The sequence below is a fragment of the Alnus glutinosa genome, chromosome 1 (genome assembly GCF_958979055.1).
Source record: "Alnus glutinosa chromosome 1, dhAlnGlut1.1, whole genome shotgun sequence".
NCBI lineage: Eukaryota > Viridiplantae > Streptophyta > Magnoliopsida > Fagales > Betulaceae > Alnus > Alnus glutinosa.
This window is the reverse complement of record NC_084886.1, coordinates 7,415,799-7,429,123: the sequence shown is the minus strand read 5'-3', so window position 1 is coordinate 7,429,123 and position 13,325 is coordinate 7,415,799. Positions and strand designations below refer to the sequence as shown.

Here is a 13,325-nt window from a genome sequence, read left to right as displayed (position 1 = left end):
TCTCGAGGAACTTTTCCAGTTAAGAATGAGTTTATATCTGCAATGCCTACTTAAGATAAAGTTAGATTTCGGTTTTCTATCTTGCTTACGCCTTAGTTAAATGCCCTATAAATCAGAGGTGGAAGGAATGAGTTTATTTCAGCAATTGTCTGATGTGTTCCCCAAAATTTCTAAACTCATGACATTATAGCAAAATAAATGAATGTCATCCACCAAACGTACAATAAATATTCTATAAGTTTCAACCCAATAGGGGAAAGAATAAAAACAAATAATTATGATGGTGATGATAATAGTCAGCAACTAGGAAGCTTTAAAAGCAATCAAAGGCAAATCACAGTTGATCAAAGTCTCTACTTTGCAGGTACATTTGGTTGGTTGGCAGAGTCTCCTCCAGGGGAGTTGAGCTCTTCCCAAGCTTCAATCCAAGTCACCATTGCATCGGCTAGCTTGTTGAAGTAGGGATCGAGCTGCCCAAGCTTAGCCCTGACCTGCTTGGAGAGTTCCATGTAGCATTTTTGAACAGTCGTGCATTCCTTTGGAAGGACAGCGGATCGGAAGAATGGGATCAGCTCTTCTTGCCAGAAGATACCATTGTACTCCTTTTTCAGGTTAACAAAAGGATTGCTGGCTTTGCTGTGCCATATGTAGGGCAGACCAGTCTTGATTCCCAACCCCAAATGGTCACATATAACCTACAAGAGCATTCATAAGACATTATGTGCACTTCTGAACAAGTGAAAAGGAAACTAGTATGGCTCAGAAAAAGAGAAAAAGAAGAAAAAGAAAAAAAGGCAACTAGTATGAGCTAGAGAATCCATTCGCACTATAATCCCAGTAATCATTTAAAAGAGCTACTTGGTAAATATGAGGGTAATTTTTGGTAAGTATAATGAATGTAAAATAGACGACATCCACCCGATGGAAAATTTTAGTGTCCTTATCTCCATCTTTCAACCAAAGAGCCTTGACTTCTGCCTCCAACTCATTTCTTCAAGAAGAATAAACCTCTCCAATTACTTAAAAAGTTCTTCCTTTCTCAACATTTCATCCTCAGTTAAGGGTCTTCCCTCTGCAATATTATCTAGCTCATGGATTCCATCTAAAGGATCTTTTTTTTGCTTCCCTACGTTGCCAAATACTACTTCATTCCATTTTTTTCAGATCTGATTTCAATGCTCTCGACTTGCACGACAACACATAACTAGGGGATCCCTGAAAACTATAGGACCTTCACCATGTATTCACCTGATCCACAAAGCCCTCTGACTTTAGCCACATATTTTCAAACTTAAAATACCGACTACTCCTACTCATAACACCAAAATCAAGCATCAAAGAGAAGTGATCCGACAAGATTCAAGGGAGTCTCCTCTAAGACACATCTTAATGCTATTTGTCCCAACCAGGGGAGAAAAAAACCTATCGATTCTTGAACAAACCAAGATTCATGATTATTGGACCAGGTGAAGTTCTCACCTACTAGAGGGGTGTCCATAAGACCCTGATCAAACATGAATTCTAAAAATTCCATCATAGGGGACTGTCAAATGTGACCTGATCTCTCACTCGGATATCGAATAACATTAAAATCAACTCCAACACACCATGGCAACTATTTAGTCCTTATAGATAATTTTCTAAATTTCAATTAAAATCCATCAATCACAAGACTTGATTAATTAACTCATGGTAAAACCAGATATCAAACCTAAAGAACACAGTACTGGAACAAAGGAAGAATCTGGAAATTGATAAAGAAAAACTACCTTGGTGCACCAACCAGCCCACATATCATCATATCGTCCAATTGGCTGACCGTCACCCATGAGCCCAAAGTACATTGCAGGTCCAATCAATTCACGGTTGAATGCTAGATTCATACCACACATGGGGAACAGTGTTCCCTTAGGTATTGTCAAAACTGCATCAACATACCTGGGGGAGAAAACATCGAGTAAATAAACAGAACTGGCCTGCACCGAATGAGCACATATTTCATTGATTGCTTATAAGAGATATATCATATACCTGGTATTTCTCTCCAGTGGCTTGACAAGTTGTGTAGGAGCATCATAGTCTGGTATGTTAAGCCAGAGTCCATGAGAAACAGCAGTAGGGGCACCCCCACGGAGACTGAAAGGATATCCACGGACAAAGTCAGCACCTTCTCTGTATGGATCATAAAGAGTGTTGAAGAAAAATGGAGTGGATGGAGTTAGGACATTTTTTATGTGCTGCTCAAGTGCGTTTATATCTTTCCCAGATGGGTCTTTGGCTACCTGCATATACAAAATATGAAAATTTACATATTTGGATAATAAAAAGAGCCAGATGTAGAATCCATAATGAAAGAAACGAAAAGTTCATTGAACACGAGAACGGGTGGATCCTAAAGATCTAGTCAATAATCAAGCAGTTGGGACCTGGAGTGACTGTAGTACTATGTCCATCCAAGAACCAGGTGAAAATAGTTATCTTAATAACACGCATCGGCAAAGTCATTAAAGAACCTGGGGAATTACCAGTCCACTCTATACCCAACTAACAAACTGCATAGATTCAATTCCCGAAAAAGAAAACAATTGCAACACTTCTAGTACATCTTTTAAGCACGTCTATAAAGAATCAGCAACTAGAACATGATGTACTATTGAGTGAAGTAAAGCTAAATCCTCAACAATGGCTATGAAACGTCAAATTCCATGCTGCTGCATCAACAGCGAGGCCTTCTTTTTGAATAAGAAAAAACCAGTTTTGCCAAGGCCACAAACCACAAATTCAGCAAAGCAAATCAAAGAAAAGACATTACTTTCATTTCACGTCCTGCAAGCACCTATAAAGATAAATATATGAGTCAACCATAAACCAACAAAATATCACCGACAAACGAAGAAAAGAAAAAAAAAACACTTACCAACATCACATCAAAACCATAACTTTCACGCCAAAACCAGAACCCCCCGAAAACCCAACCCTCAATCAAAACCCCAATACTCATCTCCCAAACCAAACCCACCAAAACCCGGAACCCCATATCCCCCAAAACCTCAAGATCGAATACCACAATCTCATCAAACAAAAGCTCCATTTTGCTATCAACACACTGTCACCATTACTCTTATTCAAACATAATTCAACAACTTCTCGGCCACCAAACAGAAACTGAACTAGGACAAGAACAAAACATCAAAAGCAGAGGAGAGAGAGAGAGAGAGAGAGAGAGAGCTTACGAAGCAGTCATCGTCGATAGTGAAAATATACTTCTTCTTGGAGACCAGGAAACCGAAGCACCGACAGGCAGAGTCCTTGAACGAAATGCAAGAAGCCTTGGGACCCAGAATCCGATTGATGTCGTTGCGGTTGTGAAGCTCATAGTCGAACCCTTCTGGGACCTTGATGATCTTCGACGGGTCACCGTCCTGGACTATTATCAGGTGGTACGGCTCGAAGAACGGCCTCCACATCTCCAAGAAATCCAGGTTCCGGATCGTGGGGATCACGATGTCCAGCTCATCCTTCAAGAGGGGTATGGCCTTGGTCGAAGGCTCTGCCATTGGTTACCGAGAGAGATTCAGAGGCTGCAAGAGAGAGAGAGAGAGAGAGAGAGAGAAGAGAACTGAGAGATTGGTTCGACGACGAAAAGTGAGATTTTGTCTTTGTAAATATATAAAGTATATGGGTAAGGGAATATATTCCTACACTACATCATTGGATCACCCATGTGAAAGATATGTGTTGTGTATAAATTGTGCAATGTTCTTACGTCGTTGTGCATCAATTATTTCTATATGAGTAATTACTTTTTCTTCCATCTAATATCGCTCGTCGTCAATATATCTGGTACAGTGTAAATATAATGCTGGGTAATGAGGGAAATTAATGAAGGAATGTTGGTAGAAGTGGTAGTTGTATTGATGATAATAGAGCAGTAGTAATGGCAGAATTCGAGGTGCCACCCTCCAGGAGACAAAGCAGTAATTGCTAACAGTGATAACCCTAATAATCTAGAGGTCTTATATTTATAGCCCCTTTACAACTAGACCCATTAATTCATAACAAAATAGACCAAACTAAGGCCCCCTTACACTAGACCCATCAAAACATAAACAGACCCAACTAAGGCCCAACGCACTGGTCCTTATTTACTAAGATCGGTGGCCCAGGTCTGCTACCCCCAAAACGCACCGTTTGGACTCACTCCAGCTGGGACGCACTTCCGCTACTGACGACTTCCTGAGCCACGTGTCCCCCTCGCAACACCATTTCTTCCCCAAACTACTCTTAGTCTCTTTACTTCTCCAAGACTCCATTTTTACCCCTCTTCTCCTTCCGACACTGTGACAATATCATCGTGAATTGAAATCTCAACCCAAAAAAGTACATTAAACTATTATTTACATATCAAAACTCTCGTTCCGTCAGTTAAATTTGTAAAAAAATTTAAATACTTTAATTTAAAATCAAAATTTACATAAAAATATCTTTAAAATTAAACAAATTAAAAAAAAAAAAAAAGAAAGAAAAAAAAGAAAGAAAGAAAGGGGCAGCACCCCCCTTCCCCGAGGGACGGTCTTTCTTCTTTTTTTTCTTTTTTTTTTTTTTTTTTTTCTTTTTTCCTTTTTTTTTTTAAAAAAATATATATATATATATATATATATATATATATATATATATATATATATATATATATATATATATATATATATATATATATATATATATATATATTTATTAAATTACTATTTAATGTCATTTTTGTCTTTAAATAGAATTTAACATTTAAAATTTACATATTTCGTCCGATTTAAAGAGATTCTCTAACGGAATAGGGGTAACGATATGAAAATGATAGTTTCATACTCTCTTTTAGTTGATGTGTCAGTTCATGGTGGCATATTGACAATAACCGGTAATCGATGAAAAAAAAAAAAAAGAAAAGAAGAAAAAGTAATGACCCCCAAGTATTCCGGGTAAATATTAGGCGGGTCCATGCGGTTCTCAAAAAATATCAATGGTATCCAGTGAACTCTTGGATTTACGGTTGTTATTATTGCGTTGAGTTATTATAATGTTTGACATCTTTTCCATTATCTCGTTTTTTTTTTTTTTTTTTTAATGCAAATTATCTCATCTCTTTCTAGGGAATAATGCAATTTAGTAAATTATTATAAGTTAATGTCTTAGTAAAAATCAGCTTTCTATTATTATTGTTATTATTATTTTACAAGTGTTGAAAAAATAATTCGTTTTCATTATCACATTATCAAGTTGTATAACAATCATACAACAGTCTACTAATATAGTATTACTAATAAAGTAATCAAAAATTTAAGATTTGATAACAATCTAACATAAATGATAAATTCTAAGAGAGTAATTCTAAATACTCAATCTCATCTCACTTTCATACAATTGGGTTGACATGACAGTGCACATCAGCCGTTATTTTTTATTTTTTTAATAGAAGTTGATCCAAGGGTTTATGAGAATTGACACATGAGTCAAATTGTATGAGAGTTGAGTTTTTATCATTAAGTGTTAGAATATATGAAAAATATAATATACAATATATTTTCCATATATTCCAATCAGGTCAATATCGAAATATTCTCTATTTAAGGCTTGATTATCATACTTAATACTTATTCACTAGTCACTACCCTAGAAATAGAAACATTTGTATTGTAAACAATTAAGTCAATGAGCACAATGTAACCTTAGAAGCTATTCAGAGTGGTGAACGTAAGTATCTAACACCGAACCACCCTTTGTGTTATTTTTTTTCTCAAGCTTCCGCTTGTTACTTGTATTCCCATCAATTAAGTTTACCCACAAACTTCAACATTAATCATTCTAAGAAGAAGATTCAATGAGCCTAATATTGCTCTCATGAACTAAGAATTAACGTGTCGCATAGTATTCTACTCTAAGCTTATAACCCTGCAATTTTGCAAAGACAACCTCAAACTCAGTTTACTCGAAAGCATGACAAATAAACAGGTCGGAAAGCCAAGAACGATACTGCAGAATTACCACAAATTTGAAACTAAAAATTTCCCTTCTCTTTGTTAATTCTCCTCCCATGGGTCTCAGACTCTCAATCTCCTAAATCCTCTTTGGATCTCTAATAGCTCCCATTAACATACACAGCATGGATTCCCATTGATTCCTATTGATTGTAATCTCCCACAAAAACTAGCCTTTTCCCTCTCATCAATTCCACCATTTTCGTTTCATTGAACCAATAGTACAACCCAACATCAGGAACTCTATACTGCAGAATTGCGTTCTTTTCCTTCTATACAACATATTATTATTATTATTATTATTATAGTCTTTAGTGTATTTGGTATTTTCTAAGTGATGTGTCAAATTCCTATTGAAGGTCGTAAAAGTGGTGTTTTACAGTAAATTCGTATCGAAGGTTTTCTCTTTATCAAAATACCTAGCTTGAGGCAAGTGAATACTTAGAATATATTGAATCGAGAAAGGGTAAAAAAGATCATGCAAAAGCATTATGTTCCAAGCTCTTTCACCTGAAATCATTAAGGCTCGTTTGATTTGCGGAATGAATATTCAATTAGAAAATGTAATAGTTATTACTGGAAATAAAAGAGAATGGAATAGAATGACTATTCATACTCTTTAGTTTGGTAATAGCTCATATATTTTAATTGAAATCCAATCAAAATTAAAAAAATAAAAAAAAAAAACAAAAACAAAAACAAAAACAAAATTAATATTTTTTTTTAAAAAAAAATAAAAATAAAATTGAAAACTAGTGTGTGGTGGGTGGTCGGCCACCCTTGAGGGGCGCTGGGGGTGGAAAATGTTTCGGGAGTGGTCGCACCACCTCTTGAATGCCTCAGGGGTTCACCAAGAGGCGTTCCGGCGGTGGTGCGACCACCCTCGGCTCCATACACTGGCTAGCCGACCACCCATTGGGATGGTCGACTATCCACTGTTAAGGTGAGTTTTGTTTTGTTTTGTTTTTTTTCTTTAAAAAAAAAAAAAAGAGAAAAAAATAATAATAATAATTTGTGATTTTTTATCGAAAATGTAATATATCCCTTTAGGAATAGCTATTTTTCTAATTTTTTAAAGGATTATGTATTCCAATGAATAAACCCTTACCAAACAAAATAATGATTATTCTTATAGAATAGTCATTTCATTTCAGGGGTCTATTCCGCGAACTAAATGAAATCTAATTCAGTAACACAAAATGCAGGCAAGCTCAACAAGATTCACATGCATTAGGTCTAGGTTTAAAGAATGGCATCAAAGGAATCTAAGAAGAATCACACACATCCACATGAGCTTCATTAGAGATAGAAATATAGGCTACTTTCTTAATAACCACCTTAATTTTCAACAAACCATTTCAAAGCCAGGAGGAGGAGGAAGGAGAGCCCTCGAAAACAGAAACATCATACTTAGAATATTTGCCTTTGAGCACTTCAGCACTTCAACCCAGAAAGGAGGATCATTAGAAGTCAATTTTCAGCCCAACTTGGCCATACTTGGAATACATTAGTACTTTGATACCCTTATGTGCAACCCATTTGGTACTTCAACTCTTGGGAACTTTAAGATCTTGCATTCTCCAACTTCCTCCCATCTGTAACCAGGACGATTAATACTTTAACAAAAGTTTCACTCTTTCCAAAAAAAAATTATAATAAGGGGTAATTACATTTTTTCCTTCTAAATTATCGGTCATTACCAACATGTCACCACCAACTGACACCTCAACAAAAAAAGAGCGTGAAATTATCATTTTTGTACCTTTACCTCCTTACGTTAGGGGGTGACTCGCAGGCCACCCCCAATTTTCCTTTTTTTTTTTTTTTTTTTTTTTTTTTTTTTTTTAGATTTTTAATTGTTTAATTTTAAGGTATATATTATATGTAAATTTAAAACTTGAGTTAGGATATTTGAATCTTTTCATGAATTTGACCGACGAAAGGGGGGTAAAGGTATAAAAATGATAGTTGCATGCTCTCTTTTAGTTGATATGTCAGTTTGTGGTGGCACGTGTTGCATGTTAACAATGGTCAGTAATTCATGGGAGGAAAATGTAATTAATTACCCTTTATATATATATATATATATATGACGGGAACCCTTTCAAGACAAGGTCATTTTGTGTACTCACCTCTGTTGGGCAAACACCAAACCCGTGCAAAAATAACGTATAAATTAGTTTAAGGTCAGAGAAATTAATTAGGGGACTAATGCAACGAACCTGTATCTAGTAACAAAATAGTGAAGGAATGTAGAAATTTTGACTAATCCCAACTCCTTTCCAGGACACAGCCTGATTCCTGCTCCAAATAAGAAGAAGTGGCCGTGAGACTCCAAGCTCTTGCCCTGTATTCCATTTGACATATTAAGCACTTAAAAAGGATACAGAAAGCTTAATTAGTTTGAGTATTTGAATGGATAGAGGAATTAACTGACCAGCCATCTCCAAGGATTGAACGTAAAAGGCTCTGGATAGAGGAGTGGGTCATAGTTGAGCTCCCTTGTGTAAACATATATTCTCCAGCCTTTTGGAATGATGAATCCTGAAAACAAAATAGAATTATCACAAATTGACTAAACATCACTTGCCAATTTTGGTTCTATGATTATATCAACCGCAGTTGACCTTTTTGACAAGACACAGGTTAAGATTAAGTTGTTGAACCCATTTGGCTCGAGTTAGGGTTGATGGAGGATGATTTTATACACCACCTGCGAATCCGATACGAACTCAACACGAAATTAGTGAGTTAGGGTTGAAAAGTTTGACCCGTTTGATTAAATGGGGTGCATCACTCATGTATCGACATGATCCAAACCCCACACGAAAATATGAAAGGTTAAATACCCTATTAGTACTTGAGTTTTAGGTTTTTTTAAATTTAGTACTTGAGTTTTCATTTGTTTCATAGGTGGTACCTGAATTAGGGATAAAAACCCGTTTGGTACCTCTGTTGCATTTTTTGTCCAAAGATTAACGGCCCGCCATCACTATATAATAAATAAATAAAACTCTTTAAAAATTAATTAAAAATTTTAAAAAATAAAATAAAAAAAGAATTGTAAAAAAGAAAAAAAAAAAAAAAAAAAGAAAAGAAGAAGAGGGGTCTGTGAGGGTAGTTCGGCCACCTCATGGCAAAAAAAATAAAATGATGAGCTTTGGCTATTGGGGGTGGCCGAACCACCCCCGTGGGCCATAGGGGTGGTTAACCCCTATGGACAAACCCTCAAATTTTTGGCCGAACCACCCCTAATGGCCAAAAGCCCATCATTTTTTTTTTCCTGCCATGGGGATGGGGGGTGGTTCGGTCGCTCCAAACCGGCCAAGGGGGTGATTATTATTTTATTATTTTCAATTATTTTTTAAATTTTATTATTTTATTATTTTTAAAGATTTTTTTTTTTTTTTTTTTTTTTATATAGTGTCATGTGTCAATCTCAACAGTTGACACGTGGCGGGCGTTAATATTTGGACAGAAAATGTAACAGAGGTACTAAACGAGTTTTTACCTCTAATTCAGATACCACTTATAAAACAAATGAAAACTCGAATACTAAATTTAAAAAAGCTTAAAACTCAGGTACCAATAGGATATTTAACCCTAATACGAATTACAACTCCTATTGCCAACACATGCATATACTTATGCTATGTTGCCAAATTAAACCTTAACGTACGTACTACTGCAAAGGCTTTAATTATTTTATGAATTTTTGGGTTTGTTGAACATATATACCATTCAATTCTGCATCTTGTGTTGTCTTCCTCAGTACACCATTCACAACGGTGGCCAACCTCGAGGTTTCAAGGATCACCTGTATAGAGAGAAAGAAATTAATATACTTTTTAATATATATTTTTTTGGTTAAACATGAATTAAACTTTTCTGTTCTTACATTTCTTTTGCTTGAAAAAAATAAAAGAAAAAGAAGCATATAATATTATTTGAAAATTTGATCTGCTTACAGCACGGGTAAAACTCATAGACTTGTAGTCGTTCCAGTCAATTGGATCCTCCAGTCTTTTTCTTTCTCGTATTGCTAAATGTTCTTCCTGATTGAGTTAAACCAGAACAGAATTATATATGAACACCATATATGCATGCATGCATGCATGACAAAAATATTGAAACACGATCGATCAGTAAAAACTGCGACTCACTCTAAGTTCTTGAAGAGCTTTGGGATGATCATGGAGATACTTAATGGCCATCATCGTTGTAATGGAGACAGTTTCATAACCTGAATACAAAAGCGTAAATACTTGATCATATATCTGCTCGTCGTTTAGATTATATTTGGTATTTTCGTTTCCTAGAAGCTCAGCAAGCATGTCATTATGATTTCTCAGAGAAACTCTCCTCTCTGCCATAATTTGCTTCAAGATTCTGATGAGTCTCTTCCTTGCCTGTAAAAAGAATCTCAATTTCACATTCATAAATTAAGATCGAAAAAAGAAAAAACATGCATGACAGGATCGATGGAATTAGTTCTTCGATTATATACCTTTAACCCCTCATAGTAATTTGTGCCTGGAATGCTGATAGGCAATGAAAGTGTTCCTGTTGCTACCTTATCAAACTCCGTTTTGAAAGTTCCATAGACTATATCTGATTCAGATTCCACAATCTGCCTGAAGGTTATGTAAAATGCCATCTACACAGAAAAATGTGTCCTATCAAAAAGAAGGTTCATACCGTTATAATATTATAATTTAGGGAAAAATATAAAAAAGCAGGCAATCTAAAGTAACAGCCGATTTTAAAATAGCGCATTGAATTTTGAAGTGTGCAAAAGTGATTTATCAAACTACCAAAGTGTGCAAAAAAAAAAAAAAAAATCACTTTTTTATTATATTCCTATAATACCCTTACCATGTGTCATATATTCCATTAAAAAATAATAGAATTTGTGAAATTTTTAAAAAATAAATAAATTTAAAAATCAAGGATTATTTTTTTTTTTTTTTTTGTTTAAAAAAAAGTTTAAAAAAGTAAAATAAAATTGAAGGGGTGGCTCGAGCCATCCCTTTAAGCCAATGCGGGCGATCGAGCGCGCCACCCCAGGGCTGATTTGGGGGTGGCCAAATGTGACGTCCACATCACTGGGGTATGGGAATGATCAAGGATATGTTTATATATATATTCGCACTCTTCTTGACACAATGCGTTTTCAAGTCGAGATAACTTCTTGACACAATGCATTTTAAAGTCGTGATGACCATGAACCTATCAAAACTCTGCAATTAAGCGTAGAAATCTGGTTCGGGAGAGTAAAAGCGGATAATATTGTGTCATTGAGGGTGAGTCGTTACATCGAACCACTCCCGGCCAAGGGCCTAGTGGGTGGTTTCAACCACCCACATTTTGCCATTTGGCCAAGGCCTTGGGGTGGCTCAGTCACCCCAAGATCGGTCCTATTTTAAAATCGACTGTTATTTCAAGAGACTTTTTTTTTTAATCTTTTTTTCTATAACTTAAAATGATTAAATTTACTATTTTCTATCGACAACAGTGATTTAACACTTTCGATAGAAAGAACTACGATAATGAATCACCGATTATATACATACGTATGAACTTTGTGTTTCTAGAGAATATTATGATAAAATTATATATATGTATGTACGTACCTCGATGGTTTTTTCCTGAATGTCAATAATTTTGCCATCCCAATTGTCGATAAAAAGTCTCATGAACTTATCAATATATGGAAAAAGCTGATCTTTAATTGCTGAAGGACCAATAAGAGATAGCAGTGACATTCTAATGAATTTGTGAGCAGAACCATGCACAGCAGCAACGTTGGCCTTCCCTATAAGATCTAGCATGGACTTCGGGTAGCCAGGAACAAGCCCTTCTTTTCCTTCATTCATAAGGATATATCTGTTGAGCCCTGCATCCGTAGAGATAATGGTAGGACAACCTAATATGTGGGACTTGAAAACACTTCCATACCTGCAGACAACTCAAGAACATATATATATAACAATTCAGAAATGTTTTCTTTCTTTCTCAATTCATCTTGATTGTATTAATTAAAGAAGGTTTAATTAGTCAAAATCATCCTAGCTAACAAGAAGAGACAATATATATATATATATATATATATATATATATATATATATATATATATATATATATATCCATCTTGAAAAAAGCTCACTTTGCTTTCTGGTTCTCCATGAAAGAAGGTCCTCCTTTGAGAAATTCTACAGTTTCACCAAAAAGAGGCCACCCCATTGTTCCTGGTGGCAACCGTTTCCCTCTATACCTTATCTCATTCCTTTTTAACAGAGCAAAGCAGATAAAGAAGCCCAAAGCTAGACAGTAAAACAAGAAGAGTGCCATTGACGGTACGGTACCAATTAATTAACAATTACTCAGGTTTAGTTTAGTTTAGTCAAGGTATATACGTTTGAGCATGAGGAACGAGGGAAATTAAATGTTAAATAGGCCGCCCAAACCATGCATGCACGCTGGCGATCGATGAGGATGTCTAGAAATGGCCATATCCGATCGAGTTAGAAATGGTCAAAGTCGATCACTCATACCGTTGAAAATATATAGGATCTTAATTGACTTGTGGTATTCCTTCTTTCTTAATTAGAAGATGTTAAAGCGATAATAATATATACTTAAAATAGGGATTGATATTGCTGAATCCATAATCCAGAACGAAAAATATGATGAGATTTTCACTAGAATATATATAGCCATTAATTAATTGCCATTTGTAGCATAACAAAATGAGTTTGTTTTAGTACCAAACTTCATAGTCTCGAAATTTAAATGATCATGGAAATCCATAGCTAATGCCATGGATCGATGCGTACGTGTTTATAATAAAACGAGTAATTAGTTATTTATTGGGAGAAAGTTCGCATATTCCTCTCAAACTACTACCTAATTTTCAATGTTCTTCTCAAATTATTGATTGGATCAAGGGCAAAAAATAGCCACAAAACAATCTAATAAAGTACTTACATGTGTTCCTAAAACATGTGAGAAGCACATGCTTTCTTATTAATGCTATTAAAAAAAAAATGTGAGAAGCACATGTTATTAAAAAAAATGTTAGAAGCACATGCTATTAAAATAAATATATATATATATATATATATATATATATATATATATATATATATATATATATATATATATATTTATCACATGCTAAGGGACAGGTGTCACTTTATTAAATTAGTTTGTAGTTAATTGTTACAAGCCAATTTATAGCTAATTTTTGTCCATTGGGTCCGTCAAAGGCAAAAATTAGTTACAAATCGGTTTAAT

The 13,325-nt window shown here is 35.0% G+C and overlaps 2 protein-coding genes across 2 annotated transcripts; both read right to left on the bottom strand.

Moving 5' to 3' along the window:
• Positions 1 to 155: 155 nt before the first annotated feature.
• On the bottom strand, positions 156 to 3,742 carry LOC133869790 (probable UDP-arabinopyranose mutase 1). Its single transcript, XM_062306865.1, has 4 exons — positions 3,234 to 3,742; positions 2,032 to 2,282; positions 1,770 to 1,938; positions 156 to 695 (listed from the first exon to the last, which is right to left on the bottom strand). The coding sequence occupies exons 1-4, from the start codon at positions 3,555 to 3,557 to the stop codon at positions 354 to 356; spliced, it is 1,086 nt and encodes a 361-aa protein (XP_062162849.1). The 5' UTR covers positions 3,558 to 3,742; the 3' UTR covers positions 156 to 353.
• Positions 3,743 to 7,536: 3,794 nt separating this feature from the next.
• LOC133858764 (cytochrome P450 85A-like) lies at positions 7,537 to 12,380 on the bottom strand. The gene is made up of 9 exons (XM_062294225.1): positions 12,196 to 12,380; positions 11,663 to 11,987; positions 10,537 to 10,686; positions 10,193 to 10,438; positions 9,998 to 10,084; positions 9,768 to 9,846; positions 8,467 to 8,573; positions 8,252 to 8,376; positions 7,537 to 7,624 (listed from the first exon to the last, which is right to left on the bottom strand). The coding sequence occupies exons 1-9, from the start codon at positions 12,378 to 12,380 to the stop codon at positions 7,537 to 7,539; spliced, it is 1,392 nt and encodes a 463-aa protein (XP_062150209.1).
• Positions 12,381 to 13,325: the final 945 nt, after the last annotated feature.

Coding starts and splice junctions, on each gene's coding strand:
- LOC133869790 (XM_062306865.1), bottom strand. CDS start 3,557: ATGGCAGAGCCTTCGACCAAGGCCATACCCCTCTTGAAGGATGAGCTG. Junction 1,939..2,031: donor CCACTGGAGAGAAATACCAG/GTATATGATATA, acceptor TTTCTCCCCCAG/GTATGTTGATGCAGTTTTGA. Junction 696..1,769: donor GGGCTGGTTGGTGCACCAAG/GTAGTTTTTCTT, acceptor ATGCTCTTGTAG/GTTATATGTGACCATTTGGG.
- LOC133858764 (XM_062294225.1), bottom strand. CDS start 12,380: ATGGCACTCTTCTTGTTTTACTGTCTAGCTTTGGGCTTCTTTATCTGC. Junction 11,988..12,195: donor ATGGAGAACCAGAAAGCAAA/GTGAGCTTTTTT, acceptor AGTTGTCTGCAG/GTATGGAAGTGTTTTCAAGT. Junction 10,687..11,662: donor TTCAGGAAAAAACCATCGAG/GTACGTACATAC, acceptor TTTTCTGTGTAG/ATGGCATTTTACATAACCTT.